General features: G+C 44.5%; 1 protein-coding gene across 4 annotated transcripts in view; it reads right to left on the minus strand.

The window, feature by feature from the left end:
- Positions 1-26,962, minus strand: part of NCOA1 (nuclear receptor coactivator 1) — a 225,708-nt gene that overhangs the window by 67,493 nt on the left and 131,253 nt on the right. For all 4 annotated transcript variants that reach the window (XM_056853623.1, XM_056853622.1, XM_056853624.1 and 1 more), the window contains exon 4: positions 3,887-3,981. In XM_056853623.1, the coding sequence (XP_056709601.1) occupies positions 3,887-3,981 (95 nt within the window). The remainder of the gene's footprint in view (positions 1-3,886; positions 3,982-26,962) is intronic.

Here is a 26,962-nt window from a genome sequence, read left to right on the forward strand (position 1 = left end):
GGACGATTAATAAGTCTATCAGTATGTGATGGCATGTGATTTAAGGTTGCAGTAAAGATCACTTTGGACAGAAGAGACCACTTGCGGTTTTTTCTGCCTTCACCCTAGCCTCTTAATCTTTAGCCACCAAGCTGCAACTCAAGAGTTTCAAGAACACATTTTTATGACCTTTCAAGGCAAGCTTATGGGTGCAAAGTGGATTCCAGCCTACTTTGATGACTGATTATACAGAACCAGGGTGTTAGCCTAAACAACACTACAGAAAACAAGAGTCAATGCTGTGTTCTATTGCATTATCCTCTGCTATAAACATGTAGGAGTTGTACATGAATGTAAGAGCAGGAGGGAGGTTGGTGCATCAGGCCAAGGGGCTATCTTGTCCACCATCCTGCTTCCAACAGTGACCAGGCAAACACGTTTAGAACGTCCACAAGAAGGGCATGAAGGCAACAGCTCTCCTCCACTATTTATGCCCCTGCAACAAGTAATCCAGAATTCTCCTGCTTCTGATTCTGGAGGACCTATTTGACCATTATTACTAGCAGCTGATCACAGATTTATCTTCTATGGATTTGTCAAATCTCCTTCTAAATTCATCTACGCCAGTGGCCATCAACATGTCTTGTGGCAGCAAATCCCAAAAGTTAATTATTCATTGTATGGAAAAAGTACTTTCTTTTGTTTTTCTGGAATCAAACACCCCACCTATGTCACTGGGTGACCTTTGAATGAGAGTATTGTCAGAGGAAGGGAGAATAATTACTGCCCAATCTTTCCATACCATTCACCATTGCATTAATCTCTATTGTAGTCTGCCAGTAACCCATGACAGCACCATAGTCCTGGGACATATAATTAGGGCCCATGTGGGGGAGAGGACAAAGGAGATGAGAGATAAATCAGTTGATGATCACAGAAGGAGCAGCAACTTAGCTGCAGTGATCCAAAACATTCTTCCAGTTAGGAGTGGAGACTATGGCCTAATTGGGACCAATGAACAACTCTCAAGAATGAAAGTGGGATATGGAATAGGAAACAGATGTGGAAAGCTGCCTATAAGAGTCTGAAAGAGGCAAAGGCTAGGGAGGAAGGACTTTGTCTTCCATCTACTCCCAACCAATTTCAGTGGGTAGTCCAGTGTACTTCAGTGGTTAGTGTGTCACACTAAGACTGTGGAGTGGTGGTGGAAAGTGCCATCAAGGCACAGCTGATTTATGTCAACCTCGTAGGGTTTTCAAGGCAAGAGACATTTGGAGGTGGTTTGCCATTGCCTGCCTCCATGTGGACTGAGAAAGTCCCGAGATAACTGTGACTAGCTCAAGTCACCCATCAGGCTTCATGTGGAGGAGTGGGGAATTGAACCTGGTTCTCCAGATTAGAGTACGCCACTCTTAACCCTGCACCAACCTGGACTGTGGAGACCCCAAGGTCAAATTTCCACTCAGCCATGAAACTCACTGGGTGATCTTTGGCCAGTCCTTCTTTCTCAGCCTAACCTACCTCAACAGGGTTATTGTAAGTGTCATATGAAGGGAAGGCAAATCATGTGCATTGCCCAGAGCTCTTTGCAGGAAGGGCATGCAAAAAAAAGGGTGAAGATAGATCCAAATGCACTAGCAGCCACTAACAAGGCATAAAATAAATATCTATTTTCACTGTTCACGAAGTATTCATAATTTTAGAAATACTCTACCATTTCCCCCGTTTATTATCTTTTCCTGCACCAAAAAGCCACAAATGTATTAACCTTTTCTCATAAGGAAGATGCTCCAACCTCTCTGTCCATTTGGATGTCCTTTTCTGCACCTTTTCCCAACTTCATAATTTCCCTTTTGAGATAGGACAACCAGAACTGGAGACCATATTTCAGAAGTAGACACATCATCGATAAAGACAGGACTATAAGGAATGTTTTATTTTCAGTATCTGGCCTAATAATCCTTAACATAAAGTCTGCCTTTTTCACCACCTCCATAGTATGAGTGGATGTTTTCCATGAACTGTCAACAAAACTCCAAGTTTTCTTTCAATAGTAGTCTCAGCCAGTTTAGATCCCACCAGCATAAATGTGAAGTTGGCATTAATTTTTTTGCACCAGCGTGCATGACTTAAAACTCATTTACCATTCTGTTAGCTATTTACCCAGTTTTGAGACATCTTTTTGGAGATCTTTCCAGTTTATTTGAATTTGGTGCTATCCACAAACTTAGCTACTTCTCTCTTCACCTGTGACTCTACAACTTTTATTAATAGCAGCATGAGCTGTATAGACCCTTGGAAGAATTGCACTGCCTGCATACTGCCATTGTGAAATCTGTTTATTCCTATATGCTGTTTGCTGTTCTTTAACCAATTAGTGATTCTTAAGATGGCCTGATCTCTTACGCCATAACTCAATTTATTCAGGTAAATTCAGCGAAGGACTTCATTGAAAGCTTGTTTTTGTTATTTTTGTTATTTTTTAAATAATTACAAACCTCAAACAGAAAAGAAATAGAGAACATGACATCGTTGATGAATCTTACATACTTTTAAACTATTTGCCTGTCCCCTAGAGGCTCACTGATGGACCCTCCGGTACTTACAGTTGCTAAAAGACTTATATTACAACACTGGAGAGATAAATGCCCACCTTCCTTATTCCAATGGATTGATGACCTTACAGCCTTACACACATTTGACGTATGGCATATAGATGACGACTGTGCATGGACATATTTTTAGATATCTGGAAACCTTTCATAGATGCTTATGTGTAGACTTGTCAAAAGCCTGTTGACACTGTCAAAGAACTTCAAAAGATTGGAAGAGGGCCCCTTGCAGAAGCCATGCTAAATCTCCCATTTGGTCAATAATTCTAGTCTTATTAATGCCCTGTACGAGTTTACTTGGGACAGAAGCCAAGTTAATGGGGCTGTAGTTTCCTAGCTCCCTTTACAACAACAGCCATCTCTTATCAATATTGATTATACTGTTAAGTGATACAGAAATAAACTATTATGAATTGTTATAACAGGGATGGCTATAATAAGTAATTAATAATGGATCTTAACTTTATATTAAACATATGTAGCAATTATAACTACGTAAGATATTATCATAAGGATAAATTCATTCCCTTAAATTTTATGGTGTAACAGATTAAAAACTACTAGGCTTATTTATAGCATATATATAACTTGATTTTGTATATTCACTTTATTGTCTTAGAATAATAGATGCCAGATGGATGGCAGACCCACTTTACTTATTCAGAAATGTCTTGTCTAAGAAATGTAGTTTTAAATATTTAGGCAATGTTATGTGTTTTGTATTACTTTTTTGTTATGTGTTTTGTATTGGTTTTTTGTACAATTAATTAAAACAACAACAACAACAACAACAACAACCATCTCCTCCCTCCAGGTCAGCTGCTTTAAAAATCCTAAGAAGAGCCCTGCTGTGCTGGATCAGACCAGAAGTCCATCTTGGCCAGCATCCTGTTTCACAAACCAACCAACCACAGGACATGGAGGCAAAGGTCTTCCCTTGATGTTGCCTTCTGGCACTGGTATATAGAAGTTTAACTGCCTTTGAATGCTGGGGTTTACAAACAAGAACTACACAACAGCATTCAGAGGCAGTATTTTGTTATAGTTGTCTCCAGATTTAACACACAATTAGGCATACTGAATTCATTTGCCTAATAGATGTTTCCTAACCCACTTTCTCTATTTTCCAAAGACTGGGGGCTCCACGACGGCCTCTTTCACGAATCTTAATTTCTGCTCCCCAGCTAATGTTAAAAGGAAAAACACTTCTAGATATTTAAAAGGTCACAATGTTACAAATACAGAAAAGTGAAGCCTTCTGGATAACATGGAGCAACTGCCTCTTCTGCACGTACCTCCAGAAGGAGAGGCCCCAGGGATTCCTTTTCGATCACTCCTTGGCTGCTGGAAGAGATATCAGACTTCTGCACATCGTCATCAGCTGTTTTTTCTGCAACACACACACACAAAAAGAAAGATTTTTTCCCCAAGCCAAAGAGAGTTTGCTTCCAGTTTTGAGTCCATCTGAGCTGTTCCAAAGACTCTTTACAGAAAAGCAGAACAAATGTTTCAATCGCTTTTGCCAGTAAGGTCAGAGACTAGGTACATGGCAAGGAAAAGAGAAAACAAACCAAGAAGAACACCACAGGGCTGAAGGAAGAAAGACCAGCTATTTATTGTCAGAGGCAGTCCTGGTTTAGAAACAGATATGGAAAAGTCTCTAGGCCCTCGAAGAGGCATTTGCCAGGTGTAGCTCAGGTTACTTACATGATCGTTTCACCATAGAACCAATAGCAGCTCCATAGGGCAGTTTGTGAATATGAATACAGCGTGGTGGTCGGGAGGCTAAAGCTGCTCCCCCCCTACCGTGTGCTGTGGTCGCAAAGAAAAAAACAGCTGGGAGGCATCTGAGAGGCACAAACCTCCCATGGCATGTGTGACACAAAGTCCTCTAGCTGTTCACCAACAAACATGAGCACTTTGTAATGTGTACATGGAGACACAAGTAGGGAGAAAAACCAATGCACAATTAAGAACTGGAGGGGCTGGCTGAAATGTCAATCCAGGGGTGGGCCAGGCTGTGTGAGATGGGTTTCCCACTGCTTTGAATGCAAAAAAGGGGGTCTTGCACCAATGCAGAGTCAAAGCAGAGAAGAAAGGGGGTCAGGCCAGTGGTCATTTCTTCTACAGCTTACTATAGCTGGAACCTTCTGAAAGATGGTTGCCTTACAGATCCCCTGATGAACCAGTGGCCAAATAGGTATTTTTGAATGAAACATAATTTTTTTAAATCCCCATTGTATCCCCCCCACATTTTCTGCTCTGTTTTTACTGCTTGAGGCAATGGCTGGGTGGGTACAAACTGGGCACCAACAACTATGAGACCAAGTCCTATGAGGAAAGGTTGAAGGGGGTGGGTATGTTTAGCCTGAAGAGGAGAAGACTGAGAGGTGATATGATAACCATTTTCAAGTATTTGAAGGGCTGTCATATAGAGGATGGTGCCGAGTTGTTTTCTGTTGCCCCAGAAAGTTGGACCAGAACCAACGGGGTTGAAATTAAATCAAAGGAGTTTCTGTCTAGACATTAGGAAGAATTTTCTAACAGAGTGGTTCCTCGGTGGAACAGGCTTCCTTGGGAGGTGGTAAGCTCTCCTTCCCAGGAGGTTTTTAAACAAAGGCTAGATGGCCATCTGTCAGCAATGCTGAGTCTATTACCTTAGGCAGATCATGAGAGGGAGGGCATCTTGGACATCTTCTGGACATGAAGTATGCATCACTGGTTGTGTGTGTGTGGAAGGTAGTTGTGAATGTCCTGCATTGTGCAGTGGGTTGGACTACATGACCCTGGTGGTCTCTTCCAACTCTATGATTCTATGATTATGAAGGACAGGCAGAGCATGAAGATGAACCAATAAAACTGCAGTGGGTCAGAAGGACTTTGCTCATGCTTAGTTAAATTGTGGAACTCCCTGCCCCATGATGTTGTGATGGCTGCCAACTTGGAAAACTTCAAGAGGGAAGTGGACAAGTTCATGGAGGATAGCGCTTTCCATGGCTACTAGTCAAAATAAATACTAGTCATGATGCATACCTATTCTCTCCAGTATCAGAGGAGCATGCCCATCATATTAGGTGCTGTGGAACACAGAGAGGACAATGCTGCTGCAGTCTTGTTTGTGGGCTTCCTAGAGGCACCTGGTTGGCCACTGTGTGAACAGACTGCTGGACTTGATGGACCTTGGTTTGATCCAGCATGACTTTTCTTATGTTCTTATGACTGATCACTGTTTTGGGAATCTTCTCCAGTTTAGATGGCCAAACAACTTTTTGTTTGTTCGTTTAGCTTTTATCCTGCAATGTGTGGTTGGGCTTCAATGCCTGAGCTGACTTCAGGCAATCTCTGTGGCACTGCTGTTCTCTGCTTGTGACATACAGTGCCCAGATTCTCCTGTTGGGATCTGAAGGGAGCCTTGCCTGCATCCGAGGGGTGATGTAGACAGCCTTTTGGTACCTTTTGCCTTCTGAGTGCATGAAAACCGTAACTAGCTGTCTAAAATGGTTTACCTTCCAGCCGTAGAGCATGTTGCACATGCTGAGGGATGAAGCTGGAAAAACACACTTACGGAGCAGTCACAACGCACAATATGAAACAAAAGACTTCCTCCCCAAAAGCCAGCCCTTGGGCCAAGATAATGCTGGTATAATACAGCATTAGAATGAACACTGATTTCTCCCTCGGTCCCGCCCCAAATTCCTATATTCACATACTTAAGAGTAATGCAATGGCTTTCAATTCTAATCCTTTAATTGGGCTGTGGAATCCTCCTCCAACTTTAGCAAATAGTTTCATACAGCAGTTCCAAGCCTATTATTCAAGAGGATTAGCCGGCGGAACGAGGCGCCATGGCCCTCGCTATTGTGCTTGAGAGCAGTTTCCACTCCCTTTGCTTTGGGAACGTGGGGGCTTTCACAGGGGTTTTTCTTTGCTGAAGCAGAAATAAAAACAGGAGTAGCCAAACTGAAACCTCCCCCTCCCCAAGTAGGGCCTCTGCCTTAATTTAACATACTTCTTTAAAATCTTCTACATTGCAAGGGCTGAAGTGCCAGGCTTTAGAATTTCATTAAAAACTAAGAGCTTTAATACTATAGATTCCAAAACACAGAACACGTCTTGTTTGAGTTTCATTCAGGGCTGGAAACTGAGAACTAAAGGCCAACTATGTGTGATGCCAGAATTCCCCAAATGCAACTGCTAGTCCTAAAAGCAGCTACAGGAATCCAAAATCTGGAACAGCATGGTGGCTCTGAGGAAGGAGAAGCATTCCCCCCCTCATATTTTCCCCCAGACTGAAAATGCCTCTCCGCCAGCTGCTTTAAGGGTTTTTATTCCTATTCTGGGGTTTCAAGCCGCTTGGGATGGGGGGGGGGATTTCCGATTCAGGAAACAGTGCAGGGAGAACCTCCCTTTCCTTTATGATCCTGATCTGCCCCTTCCCCAGGTGACTAAGTACACATCTTGAGTTCCCGTTGCAAGAAGTTTTGATGCAAGGAAGGGGTGTTTGCCCCCTGAGATGACTTGCAGAGACGGGAAAGCAAATGGCTAAAGCTTCTGCCTTTCCCTACTTGTTCCAAAAGAAAAAGTCACAGTCTCATGCACTTCCTAAATCAAAAAGCTCTGAATACACACTAAGCTAAAATTGAAGGGGGCAGATTTGGTGTACCCAATTAGAAGACAGAGGTGACTCTGTCTCTCTCCCTCTCTTCCTTGACTGTCTGATTTTTCTACCTACCACTTTAATCAACTGTAAATGCTCTGGAGTGGTAGCCATATCGGCTGGAACATCGGAGGAGTCATGTAGTGCCTTGAAGATTATCAGATTTACTATGGTATTTGAAGATGCAAATTCTAGTTCCAAAAAGCTCATGCCACAATAAATTGGTCAGTTTTTGAAATGTGCTCCTTTTTGTAAGAGTGCTCCCCACCATGACACCTAAAGGCAGTCATTTCTTTTCAGGCTCCTGTTAGCTAGGTGAACAGCACCATAATCAGACTCCCCCCACTCCCCGGAAAGAGCAAAGTTTTTTTGCACAGTTGCCTTGAGGCTACCAAACAATCTCTTTGGCAAGATTTATCAAGAAATCTCTTTGCAGCAGGAGCTGAGGGGAGGAGGAGAGGGACAAACATTCCTAGCCAAACGCAACTGCTCTGGAGAAGATGAGAGGATGGAAATACAGGCTGTATCCCTTATCTGGACTGCCTGGGACCAGAAGTGGTCCGTATTTTGGATCTTTCCATATATTGGAATATTGTGCATATACATGAGATCTCTTGGGGATAGGACACAAATTCGTTAATTTTTATATACACTTTATACACATAGCCTGAATGCAATTTTAAACAATATTTTTAAAATAATTTGGGGTACATTGAACCATCAGAAAGCAAAGGGTAACTATCTCACCAGAATACCTGCATTAGCTGTAAAAGAAGAGCATCAAGAAACAACAAACTAACAACAGCAGACTTTCAGTCTCCACCTATGATGCAGTGTACACTGTATTTTATTTTTTTAGGTGATAGCAAACATTGAAAGCAGGCAGCACAGATCTGCCTGCATGCCGGTTCAAAGTGTCTGGTTTTCGGATCAGTCCGGATATGGGACGTCAGGATAAGGGATACTATACCTGTACTCAATCACTGAAATACCAGAGAGGATCGCAGAAACAGGCTAATGCTGGGAGCCTCTTTCTCTTGGGCTTTTTGAGACAAGGAAAAAATAAAAATATAAAAAGCACTGCAGTGGAGGGAAACCTCAGTTCCAAAGCAGCTTCAACTTGAAACGGCCAAAACCACAGCACGGTACTTTCACAGTCCTTTATGAAGAAACAATTTCAGATTATGACCAGAAAGTCAACAGGCTTGCCTGCCCATGACATTCAGTGTAAATGGAGCCTTGGATACCTACCGTGAAGGCTCCTTCTCTCCTGAGGCGAAGGGCGTCTTGAGCAATGGGTTATTTTCCTTGATCCATCCGGGGAAGGCAGGACAAAAAATCGAACTTCCTGTCTTCCTGGCGGGAAAATAGCCTGGAGCAGCCCAGTTCCCGACTAGCCTAGCTCATTGGAAAGTAATTATAACCGAAAACTGATAACATAAACAACCAGTACAGAAACATAACTAATTGGAACAGTATATACGAGATAGGAAAGGTAAGAAAAAAACCCACCATCCCTCAAAGAGAAAACCTAATCCAGTAACTAGAATCAGAACATTCTTTAATGTCAGTCTAGTGAAGCTTTATCCTATTTGACTGTGAGCTACCTTTAATGCCTGATACTTCTAATGCCCGATATATTTTTGGGTGGGCAAGACGCCCTTCGCCTCAGGAGAGAAGGAGCCTTCACGGTAGGTATCCAAGGCTCCGTTCTCCTCTGAGGCTCCAGGCGTCTTGAGCAATGGGACCTTCAAGAGCTCCCAAACGGGTGGGAAATAAACTGCTTAAACCACCTGCTGTAACACCCTTCGTCCGAAGGATGCTTGTGCAGAAGACCATGTATTGATCTTGTAGGGCTTAATAAAGGTGGAAACTGTGGACCAGGTTGCTGCTTTGCAAATTTCTTCTAGTGGGGCCTGTTTGTTAAATGCAGCCGTGGTTGCCGCACTACGCAGGGAGTGAGCGGTTATGCCCTCTGGGACTGGCGTGCCAGTGGCTTTATAGGCTTCGACGATACAGAGTCTGAGAGTATAACTGATTGCTGCTGCTGACATGCGCTTACCTTTATTTGGGTTGGAAATACCTATAAACAGGTAATCAGATTCCCTGAATTCTTGTGTTCTATGGATAAATATTTTAAGCGTTCTCCTAAGATCTAAGGAGTGCCAGGCGCGTTCTTTTGCGCAGGAGGGCTTTGGGCAAAAAGAAGGCAAATTAATTTCTTGCGAAGAGTGAAAGGGAGAATTTACTTTTGGGCGAAAAGTTGGATCCGGCCTTAAGACCACTTTGTCTCTGTGGAAAACACAAAGACCTTCCCTGATAGACAACGCCCTAATTTCCGAAATCCTTCTAGCGGAGGTGATGGCTACTAAAAACAGAACCTTCATGCGCAGGAACTTTAAGGGTACTGAATCTAAGGGTTCGAATGGGGCACAAGTCAGTGCGTTAAGAACCAGATTAAGGCTCCATGAGGGAAACCTGTGAGAGATCGGTGGTTGGATTTGTGACACTCCTTTTAGGAAGGCTACTATATGTTTGTGTCTGGATGTGGAACACCCCTCTAAGTTGGGGATTACCGTGGCAATTGCAGCTATTTGCCTCCTTAAGGTAGAAGCTGATAATTTAAGCCTTACTCCCTCCTGGAGGAACTCGAGGACCCCTTGCACGCCTGGGTTCAATGGGTCGATCTTTTTTCTCCATGCCCAGCGTACGTAAGCTTTCCAAGACGCATTGTATATGCGCTGGGTGCTTGGACGCCTCGCTTCCATAATGGTTTCTGTGACTTCTTGTGAGAAACCCTTATCTAAAAGCATTCCCCGCTCAATAGCCATGCGGTTAAGCAAAACCACTCGGGGTCTGGGTGAACTAGTGGCCCCTGTCGGAGAGTTCCCCATTGGGATGGAATTTTCCATGGTTCCTGTATTGACATTTGCAAGAGGGTTGCAAACCACGGTCTGCGTGGCCAAAAGGGGGCAATGAATATGACCTTGGCTCTTTCTTTTTGAATCTTTCTTAGCGTCTTTGGAATTATTGGTAGTGGGGGAAAGGCATACATCAGTCCCGTTGGCCATGGACTGGTGAGTGCATCCGTTCCTTCCGCCATCTGGTGGAAGTAACGGGAGAAAAATCTTGGTACTCTTTTGTTTTCGCCTGAAGCAAATAAGTCTACTAACGGTACGCCGAATTTGGAAGTAACGAGCTGAAAGGCATCTGCTTCTAGGGACCACTCTCCCTCGTCTACAGTCTGACGGCTGAGCCAGTCCGCTTGGACGTTGAGGGCTCCCTTTATGTGTTCCGCTCTGATCGAGTGTATGTGTGATTGTGCCCAGGTGAACAGTGCCACTGCTTCCTGGTGTAGGGAGGATGATCTTGTCCCTCCCTGCTTGTTGATGTGTGCCTTTGTAGTGGTGTTGTCGGTCCTCACGAGGACATGATGACCTCGGAGAGACTCGGAGAATTCTAGCAGGGCTAGTCTGACCGCCCTTAGTTCCAGAATGTTTATGTGCAGTTTTGACTCGTGTGATGACCAACGTCCCTGGGCTATGCGTCTGTTGAATGTGGCTCCCCATCCCTCTAGACTGGCATCCGTGAACACTTGTAATGGTTCGTCGTGAATGTAATGACTGGATCTCTGCAGGTTTGTCTTGCGTGTCCACCAAACCAGACCCTGTTTGGTTTTGTGGGTAAGGGGAATCAATTTGTCCCTTTTCCTGGCTATATCCTTCTGAAAGGGCCTTAACAACCATTGCAGAGGCCTTGAATGGAAACGTGCCCATGGTACCACTGCTATGCACGAGATCATCAGTCCCAGGAGTTTCGCCAGTCGCATTAGGCGAGCTGACTTTGATTTGATAAGAGCTGAGGTCAAGGTGGTAATCTTGGAAATTTGCTCTGATGGGAGAGATAAGGTGTTTGTCTGAGAGTCTATTCTGACCCCCAAGTGAATCAGAGATTGGGATGGTGTGATGGAACTCTTTCTTAAATTGATCAAGTACCCATGCTGTTGGAGAGATTGCATTACTATAGATGTATGTTGGAGAGACAGGGTTCTGGATTGGCAACAGATCAGGATGTCGTCCAGATACGGATGTATCTGGATTCCATCCTGCCTGATGGCCGCTACGATGGTGACGAGGATTTTCGTGAAGACCCTCGGGGCGGAAGCCAAACCGAAAGGCAGGGCTCTGAATTGAAAATGGGATTGTCCGATTGCAAATCTCAGAAAGCGTCTGTGGTGCGGATGGATAGGCACATGCAGATACGCTTCTGTTAAGTCTACCGCAGTCATAAATGTGTTTGGACGTAGGGATTCCACAATAGAACGGAGCGTTTCCATTCTGAAGTGTTTGCGAATGATCTTTTTGTTTACATATTTGAGGTCCAAAATAGCTCTCCAGTCCCCGTTTTTCTTCGGGACGGTGAAAAATATAGAGTAGACTCCCTGATGTCTCTCCTGCATGGGTACTTGTTCTATGGCCTTGATCTGTTGGAGATGGTGAATGGCCCTGAGTGTCCGGTCTCTTTTCTCCCTTTTGAGGGAGATCGGTGAATAAATGAATCGGTCCCGTGGTTTGCTTGAGAATTCCAGAAGATAACCATCGGTTATTATCCTGGAAACCCAGTTGTCGGGATTGGAGGCCAACCAGACCTGTCTGAAAAACTGAAGCCTCCCCCCTATGCCCATGGATTGGGCGTCACTGGGTGTTGGTTTTGGGAAACTTGTCCCCTTTGTCAGCTCTGTTAGATTGAGGTCTTTGGAACCGTCCGCCTCTGCGGAATGACCGGAAATTCGTGGTCCATGATCCTCTCTTATATTCTGCCCTGCCCCTATTGGAGGGGCGAAAGGAACGAAAGGGCTGGTAACTAGCAGGCCTCTGCTCTTTACGCAACTGTCTGGGCATGACATGTTTTTTATCTTTTGTCTCAATTAGGATTTTTTCTAATTTTTCTCCAAATAGCTTTTCCCCTTGAATAGGATAAGCCATAAGTGTGGTTTTAGCCCTAAAATCTGCTGGCCACGCTCTTAACCATAGGGCCCTTCTGACGGCGGTGATTGAGGCCATGGAGCGGGCAGAGAAGGAAATAGAGTCTAATGAGGCATCCGCCATTAGACTGACTGCGCTTAGGACCTTCTCTAGGCCGCCGATAACCCTGATGTTATCATCAGGAACCAGTTGGATCAATTTCTTGACCCAAAGAAAGGAGGCTCTCGCAAAAATAGACATGGTTGCGTTGGCCTGAATGGCCAAGGCAGCAGCCTCATGGGCTTTTCTGGTCAGGGAATCAGACTTTCTGTCAAGCTGATCCCTCAATGTACCCATACCATCTTCTGGCACCAGCCCCGGGTTCTGCAGATCGGCTACTGGTGCGTCTACAAGGGGTACTTTAAGTAAAGACATGGCATGTGGTGCCAAGGAATATAATTTCTTAATTGCCGGAGGCACCTGTTTTGTGGCTGAAGGATTATCCCATTCCTCCCTGACCGTTCTGGAGAATAGGTCAGGAAAGGGTACCAAATTGTGAGGGGCTTTCTTACGTGGAAAACATTCCTTAACCCCCTGTTTTAATTTAGGCCCCTTTTCCTCAGGAGAGGGGTCCTCTTCATTTAATTCTAAGGCTAAGATTGCCTTAGCCAGTAAGGATTGGTAGTCGTCCCCATTGAAAAGCCTATTAGTCTGTTCATCTGAGTGAGAGGACTCCTCATTGGAATCAAACTCGCCCTCTTCTAACTCTGGATCCGACTCAGTGGATAAGATAGAGTCCAATTGTGTAGATTGGGTTTCAGGGCCCCTAGATTTTAATGCAGCCTTGGTAGGCCACTGCTTTGGAGCAGGAGGTTGAGTCTGAGGCTGAACCTGGGTAAGGTTCATCTGACTAGGGCCTGGAAGTCCCCCTGGAAAGTCTCTGTAAGACTGAGCAGAGGGATTGGGAGGAGAGCCCATGGGGGGAGGGAGAGGGGGGGGGAACAGCCCATGGAAAGGGGGGGGGGAAATCCTGCATTGGTAAGCTTGGAAGGCTTGCCACTGTCTTTGTAATGCATAATTAATCATATCATCAGCTTCTTGCTGAGTAAAATGGCGAATTCCCGCCTCTTCAAGAGAGGGGGGGGTACGTTACCAACTCCAGCCCTGGAGGGATCATCCACTGGAACAGGGGAGACAGCCGCTGGAGGAGTCGCGGGTGCTCTCACAGGCACAGATACAGGGGAAGAATGAGGCTTCTTTCCCCCTTTCACCTTGTGGCTGGTAAGTTTTGAAGAACCGGCAGGCTTGGGGCCGCGTTTCTTCTTCCTGGGTCCGTATCTGGCTGGCGCGGACTTTCGCGCCTTTTTCGGCGCTGCTTGTAGCGGCTCGGACTCCGCGCTTCCCCGCGCGTCCTCCGCTTCAATCCCTAAGGGCTCGCTATTGCGGCCGTTGGGAGAATCGTGAGGAGCTTTGCCTGATTGTACCAGACCTAGCTGGTAATCCTCCACAGACAATAGGTCGTCTTCCCGGGGCTTAATGGCGTCGGCCATCTTGGATCGCTCCCCCGATCCCCTCAGCTTACAAAAAACCCCAGAGAGAGGTAGAAAACACACACAGGGAAGGTTGGGAGGGTAAAAGAGGAGGATTAGAAAGATAGAAATAAAGTTTTAGACAGGAAGGAAGCGAAGTAAATAGTAAACTACGCTGACTAAGCACAGAGCTAGGTCAGAGACCTACTTTCCCCATACGAAGGCAGGAGGAAACTGGGCTGCTCCAGGCTATTTTCCCGCCAGGAAGACAGGAAGTTCGATTTTTTGTCCTGCCTTCCCCGGATGGATCAAGGAAAATAACCCATTGCTCAAGACGCCTGGAGCCTCAGAGGAGAACCAAAAACGCACAGCCAGCAAGAGAATTCAGAGTACAGCCTTGGAAAATTCTCTCCTGAGAATGGCAAAACCTACAGACCCAGTGTAGCATCCCTTCTGTTAGACAAACACACCAGAGACAAACCGCCATTAGGCAGCTGGTATGCCGTACTTGCTGAAGCTCCAGCCTGCTCTTCTAGCAAACTCTGCCCCACCCTCATTTCACAACATGGGCAGTGGAAATCCAAATGAGAGTTCCATAAAAACGAATTTCCCCCCTGTAAACCATCACGTATTGAAAAGCAACGATGTACTACTGCATGATCAGGCTGCAGAGTGTCAAGACCTTTAGGGTTGCGTATACAAGAACGTGGCTCCATGTTTTCCTTTGTAATCAGGGAACGGCCACCTGAGATTCAGGGCAGAACTGTGTGTTATGAGAATACAACATCCCCATGTCAAGTTCTCCCTCTCCACAGCTTACTCTCCCGTCATGAAGCCTCGTATTCCTTTTGGCTGGCAGACGCAGGGAAATATAACCACAGGGATCATCTTACTACATATTATGAAGGGTAAGAATTAGGAGGACCCCTCTCTATTTCTCATAAATTTGTTTTGCCCTTAGGAAAATCAACAGGGACTGTGCTGATGGTTACCAATGTATACTTGCCCCATTCCCTGAGTCCTATTCATTGAGCATCTGCAAGGTGTGCAGCAGGAGTCCTTATTCCCTTTGAAACTTCAACTGAAACAAAGCAATAGTATGTAGAATGATATTTGCTCATGTTAATTCCCTGTTACTTCTGAATCTTCCTTCCCTCCTTGGGAAGGAATATGGGGGAGAAGGGCTGATGAATGTTCTATTTTCACCCAGTGACACCAGCACCCCAGGCCTGGCCAGTTTAGATTAATGTGTGTAAAAGAGGGTTGGTGGGTAGATAGGTAGGTAGTCACATGAACACATGCATCTGCCTTATACTGAATCAGACACCATTGGCCCATTGAGGTCAGTATTGTCTACTCTGACTGGCAGAGGCTCTCCAGGGTCTCAGGTAGAGGTCTTCCATATCACTTATACCTGATCCTTTTAACTGGAGATGCCGGGGATTGAACCTGGGACCTTCTGCGTGCAAAGCAGAGGACATTCCACTGAGCCATAGCCCCAGTCACACAGGCTAGCTCTCCTTTAAACACAGCAAACAGCAGGTGAGGCAGTACATCCATTACTGGGCTGCGCTGCCCTTAGACCGCTGTTGCAGGCTCACATGACTGACCATTTTTAAAAAGCTGCAGGGAGAAAGCTATGGTACTGACTACCTTATCTGTGATATGCCAGTTTGTTCAATGCAGAGGATATGTTTTTTGTAATGAGCATGCCATCACATCAAAGCCCACCTGAAGCCCAAAGTGTTTTGCAGTGTTTGTAAGAAGCAGGACACAGCACGAGAAAGGGAGACACAGAAAGGCCGAAAAGAGCCGATGGCTGTAAATCGACACACAGCAAAGAAAGCTGACAAACATGGATTGAACACTAGTGAAATAATTTTTTTTTTAAAAAGCGGAGGCGGGAGGAGAAGCTTAGAAAGAAACGAGGACAGCACAAGATTCTGCTGCAAGAAGTCTCTGGCCCTGCTGCCCGCCCCCTCCAAAACGCAGCAAGGCATCATCGCGGAGGCCCCAATCGGTGGCTGGTATTTTGTGTTTCACCAAGCAACCGGGGAGACAACAGAACACACAGGGCTGCGGCTTCCTTGATGTAGAGCTTTGATTTTAAGTTAATTAAAATCAGATGTAATACGCTCTGGTGTGACCATCAACCAAGAACTCAACACACAGTCATACCATTAATTAACACACAACACAGAATGTTCACCCAGCAGAAACAGCAGAAAAGACCAAGCAGTGTGTGTGTGTGGGGGGGGGGGGGAGATTACTCTCTCGTTGGAAGGCTTGGAAGATAGAAAACTTGCATGTTTAATATTTACATGGTTAGATAAGAGCAACAAGTTAAAAGGGTTGCAAAAATCAGCCTGGCGGTGTAATTGGGATGAGGGAAAGGTTAGGGCAGAAGCAGCATCAGCAGCCTCATGAGTCACAGGGAGAATCCACAGGGGCAACAGCAGTGCAAGAAGAGACTCAGAAGCCCCAATGTAGCCTATAGATTGCTCATTAAAGAACTGGTTGGCCTTGTGACACAATTTATGATTGGTTCTTAGCAACAGAGTACGTTGCCACTTCAGACTGCAGGTAGGGGAGTGAGGCTCCAAAGAAAAAGCCTCTGCATACAGAAAACTAACATGTCAGGGGAAAAACTAGTAACCTTTCCCTGACATGCTAGCTTTCTATGTGCAGGGAATACTAAAAATATGAAGCAGCAGTCTTGCAATCCCCTGTTTGCAGTCCCTCTCCATGTCTCTCACTATGTGGTTACACTCCCCCCCAACAAATCCCATTCTAGTGTTCTGTCCTTCTAACTCCGTGCCTGTTTAGTCAGCAATTTGGGTTTTTTTTGGGGGGGGGGAGCTGTGGTTCAATAGTAGAGTGCTAGTTTACATGCAAAATGTCCCAGGTTCAGTCAAGTTAATAGGTCCTCATCCTGGGAAGTTGGAGAGTCGCTGCTAGTCTGAGTAACCAATACCGAACTAGATGAGCCAATAATAGTCTGACCATGTGCAAAACAGCTTTACCTGTTCCACAGGGCAAAGGAGTTTGTATCTCTCTCTCTCTCTCTCTCTCTCTCTTTAGTGCTGGCAATTTTGCTGGCAAACATGCAGCCAATTATAATTTTAAATTTCATAAATGTGTTAAATAGTACAATTTTATATCCCAAGTTATAAATGATGCACCATGTTGTTAAAGCAGTAAGTTTAGCCTTGATGAAAATTACTGTATTTCAATTTTTTCCAAAATCTCCCAAAATGTTTCCCTATGGCTTCAATGTTTCCACATACTTTACATCTTCAGCTGGAAGGGCTGTATTTTGCCATTCCTGGCCTCTGATCTGTCAGTGCGGCTTGCATGCAAAGACCATGTTTCTTTGGATTGTTCTCTCTCTGCCTAGTTAATGCCTAGCGCTTAGGTATGTTGGCTACCTCACGAGAAAGTCTGCCTTGCCCTGTCGTCTCGGGGATTACATCTCCACCTGTGCATCTCCACCCACCCAGCTCTTTAAATGGTCCCTGGCCACTGACGTTCCACCGACCTTCCCAAGGGAAAGAGTGGCAGGACACTACTGAGGCCAGACATCTTTTGCCAGGTTGCCGAAGGAACTTGTGCTGTATTGCCTGGATGCTGCAGCCGTGGCTGGGACCAGATGCCAAATCCACCTAGCAGTGCCATAGACTGTGTCCTGCCACAGTTGCTCATTGATGTAATAGGAGGAAAAAAACAGTAAGAGAGCTTTGTAGCATTTTTTGTTGTTAATCGAACTTCTCTGGACCCCTCACAGAAATCAAACCAGTACAGCACTTTTTAAAAAACCCTTTTTAAAGGCTGTTTCCTGGAAACACCTACTTTCAATGTCCGATGTACTAAAGCCACAATAAATCAGCCTCCAAGCTGCAACATAGCTTTGGCCTTCCAAGACAAGTAGAAGAAGAAGAGTTGATTTTTATATGCTGACTTTCTCTACCACTCAAGGGGAACTCAAACCGGCTTACAATCACCTTCCCTTCCTCTCCCCACAACAGACACCCTGTGAGGTAGGTGGGGCTGACAGAGCTCTAAGAGAGCTGTAACTTGCCCAAGGTCACCCAGCTGGCTTCGTGTGTAGGAGTGGGAAAAGAAATCCAGTTCACCAGATTTGCTTCCACTGCTCATGTGGAAGAGTGGGGAATCAAACCCGGTTCTCCAGATCAGACTCCACAGCTCCAAGTGACTGAAATCTACATGTTTCTTTCACTTGATTAGTAGATAAAAACTCAGTTTTATGCTACTTGATTCTGTGGCAACTCCTCCTTCCCCTATCGGAAACTTCTGTAATTTTTTTTGATGAAAATTAATGTTCTTTTAAATCTTCTGAAGAAGGTTTCTATACAACTTCTAATAACAACCCGGTCTCTTTATCTTCCTGCCACACCACTTTCTAGGTCAGGAACAACCTCATGTTGCTAGCCGAGCCCTTTTCCTTAGCCTTCCCTCAAGTCCTGCTTAAAGCCAGAGTTGTGTGCATTTCAAAATTCCAAGTAATCCAAATTCTGCTGCCAGAAAAGCTGAATTCTGCAACCTGTAAACATAAGTGAATATACACATAATCTTACTTTGATGCATGAAGCTGCCTTATTTCAAATCTAACCACCTGGCCTGGTATGGCCCTGCTGGGCCTTGCAACAGATTTCCAAGGTCTCTGGCAGACATCTTTTCTCAAAGCTGCAACTCAAGACTCTGTTATCTGAATATGACGATGCCAGGGGCTTTATGCACTGAACTCCAGCCCCCCTCCCTATAGTCCACACATGAAGCCACCTTCTACTGACTCAGACCATTGGTCCATCAAGGTCACTCACACTGGCAGTGGCTCTTCCAGGGTCTCAGGTAGAGGTCTTTCACATCACCTACTACTTGACCCTTTTTAACTGCAGATGCCAGGGATTGAACCTGGGATGAAGGGGCTGTGGCTCAGTGGTAGAACATCTGCTTGGCATGCAGAAGGTCCCAGGTTCAATCCCCGGCATCTCCAGTTAAAGGGACTGGGCAAGTAGGTTATGTGAAAGACCTCTGCCTGAGACCCTGGAGAGCTGCTGCCAGTCTGAGTAGACAGTACTGACTTTGATGGACCTCTGATTCAGTATAAGGCAACTTCATTTGTTCATGTGTTCATATGACCTTCTGCATGCCAAGCAGAGGCTCTACCACTGAGCCATGGCCCCTCCACAATGATTTATTCTTCTGCCATTCATGGGAAGGGCAAGGCACTACACATGGCAAATGAAGGCCCTATCCCTGACACCTGAAAACCTTACTGAGCCCCATTTCTGGCTTTGAAATTTTCACAAGGCATCATCTGGCTTCACAGCCTGAAGGGATGGTGCGACATAGTGGTTAGAGCTTTGAACCAGGACCTGGGATGAGCAAATCTGAATCTCTTACTCAGCCATGGAAGCCTGCCAGGTGACCTTGGGCCTGTCACAATCTGTCAGCCTAACCTGCCCTCACAAGGTTGCTGTCGTGAGGATTAAATGGAGGAGGGTGAACGATGTGAAAAGCCACTCCAAGTCCCCAGTCGGGGGGGGGGATATAAAAAAACCCATAAATAAATGAATAAACTTGCTTTTGATTAAAAAAACAGTCAAGTGAGATTCTTGATTGGCTCTACTGACTGTACTTATTCAGTAAACCGTTTCCCAGGCCACCCTAGACTTTTTCTGGATGTCAGGATAGAAGTAAATAAGCAGACTGCCCTGGTCTTTCCATTAGGCAACAATGCCTCTTTCTCAGTATCCGCACAACAAGTATCCATACAACAAACCCACCCTCATCTAAAAATACTATCAGTGCAAACCAGATATTATTCAGCCTCTGCCCCCTAATTCAGCCCTTCTACAAAGCTATTACATACTTCACCACCAGGAATAATGTCCACTAATGGCAAGGGATGTTTCAGTCACAAATGGTTACCTTTCAATGAGACCCAGACTGGCCCCTGCCAGCCTTCTTCATTCAAACTGGCACCATGGCTATTAGTCAGTGGGCAGATTGGCTCATTTTATTTCACCTCCAGTGTTATCAGTTCTCTCATTATTGCTTCCAGCTCTGATAAGAAACCACTTGGGTAATGTAAACATGCAATTCAACATTTCAGGTTAGAAGCTCTACCCAGGAATGCAGACAGTTCCCGTAAGTCAACCAATGCTATTCCCAATAATTGTAATTTTTTTCCTGCTTGGCGACAGGTAAAAAGGTTGCAATGGCGGAGGGGGGGGCTGTGGTTTCCCCTCCAGTTATATCCTGCAAAACAGCAGCAGGACAATAAGGCAAAGGCTCCAGAAAAGAAAGAAAGCCACATCGCATTTCATTCAGTCACACTTAGGTTTGAGTGGGATCTGTTCAAGCTGTGCATACAAGACAAGTAGGGTTGCCAGGTCCCTCTTCGCCACTGGTGGGAGATTTTTGGTGCGGAGCCTGAGGAGGGTGGGGTTTGGGGAGGGAAGGGACTTCAATGCCATAGAGTCCAATTGCCAGAGCAGCCATTTTCTCCAGGTGAACTGATTTCTATCAGCGGGAGATCAGTTGTAATAGCAGATCTCCAGCTAGTACCTGGAGGTTGAGAGAAAAAAACACCTATGCTATAATGAATTAGTTAGTATGAACAAATAGCACTGAGCTCCATGTATATGCAAATTACAAATTTATATAAACACAATTACAACTAACTTAATACAACCGTGTTATCTACCACCTTTGTGACAACATAAAAGACATGACAATATTTACAAAAAATACTTTTCTATGTAAGCAAAAAAGCTTTGTTAAGTTCTTTCAAAGTGAATCAGCAAATAAGCAAAATATTTCTCTTTGCCTGCAAGGCTAAATTTGCAAGGAACTGTTCATTGCGCCTGTTGGGCGCAGAAATTTTACAAACATTATAAGAAATTCACTTCATTCTTGAGGCTGATGAAGCCCCTAGGGGCGAAAACGCGGATGTACAATCTGGAAGGTGTTCCTTTCAATCCTTTCTGGCGGAGAAGATTTTAATCTCAATGAGCCATACCTCTATCTGTCAACTAGACTGAATCTGTCAGCAGAGGAATTAGAACTTAATTGACTAGCTTCATAGGAGGTATGGCTCTATAAAATAAACACATGTAGAGCAAACTGCCCTGCGCTACTGCGCAGACAGATTTTTATAGCAGTGACCAGGGTCTGTATCCAGAATCAATTCCTGATAGAAACCAGATTCACAGGGAGGATACAGGGAGACCAGTTTTATAGATGAGGGCAGCAACTCAGTCCTACTGAAATAAAAGTTGTGGTGGAGGTTGTCTGCTTACTGGAATTCATGACCCAGGGAAATTTTTACAACTCATTTACAAGGGATGTGTATTACCGCAACCTGCTGTGTAAGTTGCTCACATAACACACCGCCAAAGATGGACGGGTGGGTGGCAAGTTTATAAACTACAGCAATCTCTGGCAAGCTTCAAGCGAGTTGGGGAGGGCTCATGTCTCCATATATTGGTGCTTCAGGTATGTGGAATGTGTCTGCATGAAGTTCGAGACTTAGGTGAACTAAAGGTCTCAAAAGTGTTTGCGTGAACATTTCATCTGGAGAGCCATTGAGGTTAGTGTTTAATTTTTGAAAACAAGAGCCCGTTTGGCTCAAACCTGCCTCTGACACGCTTTCCAGTAAATTTAAGATAAGTAGGGTTGGGTTGAGGATCCAATAATGACAAGGGAAAGGCACTCTGAATATGATCGAATTCCCCATCTTTCATCAGGGCCACAGTCAGAAGAGGATGGCAAGCACAGCTACTTGCGGAAAAGGATCCCCAGGATGGGCAGAGCTACACAATCATTTTTTACTCTTAAGCTGAAGGGTGGTGAGAGAGCACGTTTTAAAGCCTGGTCCAAGAACACTGAAGTCCAGTTACAAACATGCTTTTACTGCTATGAAGAGTCCAGAGTTAAGGCCTCAGTAAGCCCATTTTTACTTTTTCAATTTCTTCCACACTCTTTTAAAAACAGAGATAGGGGGAAGGAGATTTGTTCTTTTCTCTTCTTTTCTTTTTTACATGATGATCCATGCAAACAGAACTATTACTGTTGCAATTGCTTTTTTCACCTTCCCAGATTGAGTAGGTCCTTTACTGGTTTACCATGAGCGGAAGCTGCCAGTTTGACGATCAACTGGACACTACAATACCAGTATGATTTTGATCAAGTGGGCAGCTACTATGGGCTAAATAAAGCTACTGTAAGTCACATAAATCAGACACAAAGCAAAAGAGAGCATCCCTTCAAACATCCAGCATTGTTTTTGAGATGGAGACTGGACAGTAATGGGGGGGGGGGTTCCGTTTTGCAAAAGCAGCATTTGGCCAGCATGGTGTAGTGGCAATTTTTTTTTAATAGATTTATAGCCCGCCCTCATCTTTAGCAAGTCAGGCACAGGGAGGTTAAGAGCAGTGGACTCTAATCCGGAGAACCGGGTTTAATTCCCCACTCCTCCACATGAGCGGCGGATTCTAATCTGGAGAACCAGGTTGGTTTCCCCACTCCTCCACATGAAATTAGTTGGGAGACCTTGGGCTAGTCACAGTTCTCTCAGAACTCTCTCAGCCTCACCTACCTCACAAGGTGTCTGTTGTGGAGAGAGGAAGGGAAGGTAATTTTAAGCTGGTTTGAAACTCCTTCAAGGCAGAGAAAATCAGGGTATAAAAACCAACTCTTCCTCTTAGATATGGGATGGGGGGAGTGAAAGCTAACCTGAGTAAGATTGTAGTCTCACACTCTTAGTCTCAGTTTAATAGGGGGGGGGCTATTATTGAACACAGAGGCTGATGTTCAATCACTGTGTAATGCTGTGCCTTTTGGGCTTGGAACACAAGTTTCATGAGAGCAGAAGGAATTCATGAGAGAAGAAGCAGACTAGCAGGCCATCTAGCCTGGTGCCCTGTCTCCAAGACTTGCTGGCCCAATGTTTCTGGGTAGTTCTAAAACATGGAGTCTGAGGTAACCATCCCTTATTGTGTGTCTCCAGCATACAGTAACAACAGAAAGGTTTGCTGCTAAAATATGAAGCTAAAAACGTGGGTAAACTGTTGTACTTCCATCAAACATTTAGGGTGCTAATATGAAATTACCATTCATTCCAAAAAATCCTCAACGTGTTCCCAAGGATCAAACATTCCTATGATAACCACATTGTCCTATCTTAAATTCCTTTTCAACCAACCATGTTCACTCACTTTTTTTTTTAAAGTAAGAATGTAAATGGTGGTCAGGTATACTGCAAAGAACTGAGTTCCCAGGCCACAGAATGAATCCCTTTTGATGGGTTTTTTCTCTGGTGAGTCAGAGGATTCCTGGTTCTGAAGGTTCATTTAAATCAATCACAGCTAAAAGTCAGTGATAAGCCCACCTCGTTTATGTTACTGCCCGTCATAAACTGTGGCACTTAATCTCACAAATTAATGAAGGCTTGCATGATAAATTGTTTCTCTTTGTTTTGCCCATTAATTTGATTGAAGTACCCTGACTCCCAGGATTTTGAGAGAAGATATATATTTTCTCTCTCTAGATACTTCAAAATGTCATAAGCCTTAGTTGTGTCCCTTCAGCCCCCTCCTTCGCCCCCAAGATAAAAACCTTCCTAGGTCCTGACACGTTTAAGCAGAGACTAAAGATCCCTGAACAATTCAGCCTTCATTACTAGTAACATTCCCAACACCCAAGACTGCTGAATACCTTTTACAGAACACATTGATTGGCTCACAATTTTGCTCTCCTTTAAACCAATGGAGAAAGGGAGGAACTCTATTAAAATTCAACGTGGCTACATGGATGGGATCAGATTTAGTGCCAACAATCAAGGCATGATGAGCTAATGATCTAAGTTTAGATACAGCATCGCCTTTGCAGTGGCAGCCAAAAAATTATTTAAAATTCTCTGTGTTGTTTTAAACCACTTTAACTCATGACTCATGGGTCCATTAGAAGAACTGTTCTGATCTCACTTGCATGCAGTGCTCAGTATTTTCTCCTGCGAATCCCCTCTTCCCAGTCATTCCCCCTTAGCTGGGCTTGTGTCTAGTTTTGGAGCCCACCTGGTACAGAGGGATGGAGAATTATGAACCTGGGGACAGAAAGCTAGTGACAGAACACATGCTTAGTATGCAGAACGTCCCTGGTTAAATTCATGGCACCACCTGTTAAAAACAATCTTGGGCAGAGGTGCCTAACAGAGAGCCTGGAAAGATGCTGCCGATCAGAGTAGGCAATAAAAAACTAGGAAAAGTTGAAGGCGATATGAAACGAGGAAAGACCCAACATGAGACAAACAGACTCAATAAACGGAATCATTGCTTCCAGTTTACAAGATCTAAGCAAGACAGTTAATGATAGGACATTTTGGAGGTCATTAATCCACAGGGCTGCCATAACACACACATAACACACACAATAAGAAGCTAGGGGGGCCTTGGTATAAGGATGCATCATGTGATCAATTCTTAAGGAAAAAACTCCCTGCCCCAGGATGTGGTGATGGCTGCCAACTTGGAAGGCTTTAAGAGGGGAGTGGACATGTTCATGGAGGAGAGGGGTATTCATGGCTACTAGTAAAAATGGATACTAGTCATGATGCATACCTATTCTCTCCAGGATCAGAGGAGCATGCCGATTATATTACATGCTGTGGAACACAGGCAGGATAATGCTGCTGCAGTTGTCTTGTTTATGGGCTTCCTAGAGGCACCTGATTGGCCACTGTGTGAACAGACTGCTGGAGTGGATGGGCCTTGGTCTGATCCAGCATGGCTTTTCTTATGCTCTTATTAGAATGGTTAAGTACTACCTTCCACTTCTTGCCTCCCCCCCCTCCCCGATTTAAAAGGAAATGGCCACTGGGAGGGGTAATGGTTCAGTCATGGAACATATGACTTATATACACAAGGTCCTAGATTCAATCCCAGCATCCCCAATTAAAAGGATCAGTTAGTAGGTGATGTAAAAGACCTCTGCCTGAGATGCTGGAAAGTCACTGCCAGTCACTGTAGACACAGCTGGCCTTGAAATATCAAAGGTCTGACTCAGCATATAGCTGCTTCCTGTGTCCATGTGAAAGTACAGCATTCAGAACCCCACTACATCAAAGGTCTGACTCAGCATATAGCTGCTTCCTGTGTCCATGTGAAAGTACAGCATTCAGAACCCCACTACATCATGGCATGTAAGACCATGCCAAGTACCAGGGGAATTGGCACTGGGCAGAAATAAAGAGAAACCCAGATGGTAATCATCTGAAGCTACTAACCTCAGTCAATCCTGGACAAAGTCTTTCTACAAGAGTTCTTAGAAATTATCAGGTGTGAAATTCAGAATTTAGTTATGTTCCAGCAGACAATTTAAAAGGGATTAACACTGCTGAACAAATGTATGCAAATCCACAACTCCACAATAACTGTCAGATGTCATCTGGTTACCTAAATGTGATTCCTTTCAAATTTGATATATTCAAATCTCCTTAGTTCAGTGGTGTGAGTATGAAACCCTAAGTTACATTTATGTATACTTTGCTTGTTTAAAGGGATGCAAACTTGTATTACAAAAGACATTGCTATTGATTTCTGAAGGGGAAAGTATGAACAAGTGGATCTGTAACCAGACTAGAAAGCCACAGTTTTGACCACTATGATCCTTCTTTTGGACTTTGCAACAGAAATTGCCATGATTGCACATAAGAGAGGAGTCCTTTCTAGGTCTATTAAAAGGGGGGGGCAGGGTGCACAGGATTGCTGAGGGAAAATCTTCTCCTAGGCTGAACTGGATACCACCAACTGTTGGGGAGCATGTATGCCCCAACATAATGTGTTTCTTGAGAAATCTCAATTATTTCAGTAAAATTCCTTGAATGTGGCAGACATCTTATCAGGGTGCCTTTTTTGTTCCTGTTCTTTTCCTCATCTCTTGTTAGGAGCTGAGTTTGCTGGGCAGGGACACATTTGAGCATGTCAACACAATTAGTCTAATTACTTATATATATTGATTGTGCTGCAGGTTTTGACTCTTGAAGCCCTAAGTCACTACTTCTTCATTGCTTGGCTGTTCCACAAACAAGATTTAGAATGTTACATGGTCTGGTCTGGAATGTGAATACAAAACTTACACTGCCCAGAATACTCATCTGACTTATAAATGCTGCTCCTCTGCCTTCTCTTTTGCATTACCCACAACAACATAAAGAGGCTCAGAGGCAATTTAAGTACAAAGACACCCTTTAGAATTTGCCTGGCCCGTTCTGTCTTTCTGATTTCTCAAATCAGCTGAGAGCATCTTTCTGATTATTCCATCTCATGTGCCAAGTCCAATAAGGGCATACTCAAGGGCATTTCCAGCAGTAGCCCTACGGTTGCTACCATCCCCTTCTGCTTTCGGTTGTCAAACTGTGGGATGGGCACTTGGAAGGACAGGAATGGCACTTTTATTTAAAATATTTGTATCCTGCCTTATTTCCTCAGACTCAAGGTGCAACTAGTTGCAAGGACACAAAGCATTAACTGTCCATTAACAAATAACACCTTGCAGATTAAAAACACAGCCACACCTGCCAACACCAAATGTACTCTGAAATAGAACTGTCTTGCATGCCTTCCAAAATGCAGCCAGTGAACATTTGTGCTTTTAAAATTGTTGTTCTATTTACATTATTTTTAATGGTGTTTTTTTTAAAATAATCATTAAATAGTAAGTTACCTTGAGTTCTGCAAAGGGAGAAAGGCAGCTAATAAATTTTATAACAACAACAACAACAACAACACACCCTCTTCACCCACTGTGGTAGGCCATTCTGGAGGACTGGACTTACCAGAAAGAAAGCCTGTGACCCAGCTGTTGCCTTATGGACAATCCTAAGAGAGGGTACCGCAAGGTGAAGGGGCTGCTGGAAGAACCTAAGTGGCATGTGGGAGTCATACCAGGAGATGTGGGTCAGTAAGTATCAGTGTCCTAGGCCATGAAGGGCTTTAAAGGTATTAACCAGCACTTTGAATCGGGCCCAGAAACAAAAGGATAACCAGCACAGTTGACACAGTACTGGGGTGACACATTCCAAATAGTTGACTCAGACAGGAGTTTTGCCGCTATACTTAATACCAATTGAGGCTTAACAAGAGGTCTTTGAAAGCAAGCCCACGTAGAACATTTGACACTAGTCTAATCTGGAAGTTA

The sequence above is a fragment of the Euleptes europaea genome, chromosome 7 (genome assembly GCF_029931775.1).
Source record: "Euleptes europaea isolate rEulEur1 chromosome 7, rEulEur1.hap1, whole genome shotgun sequence".
Lineage (NCBI taxonomy): Eukaryota > Metazoa > Chordata > Lepidosauria > Squamata > Sphaerodactylidae > Euleptes > Euleptes europaea.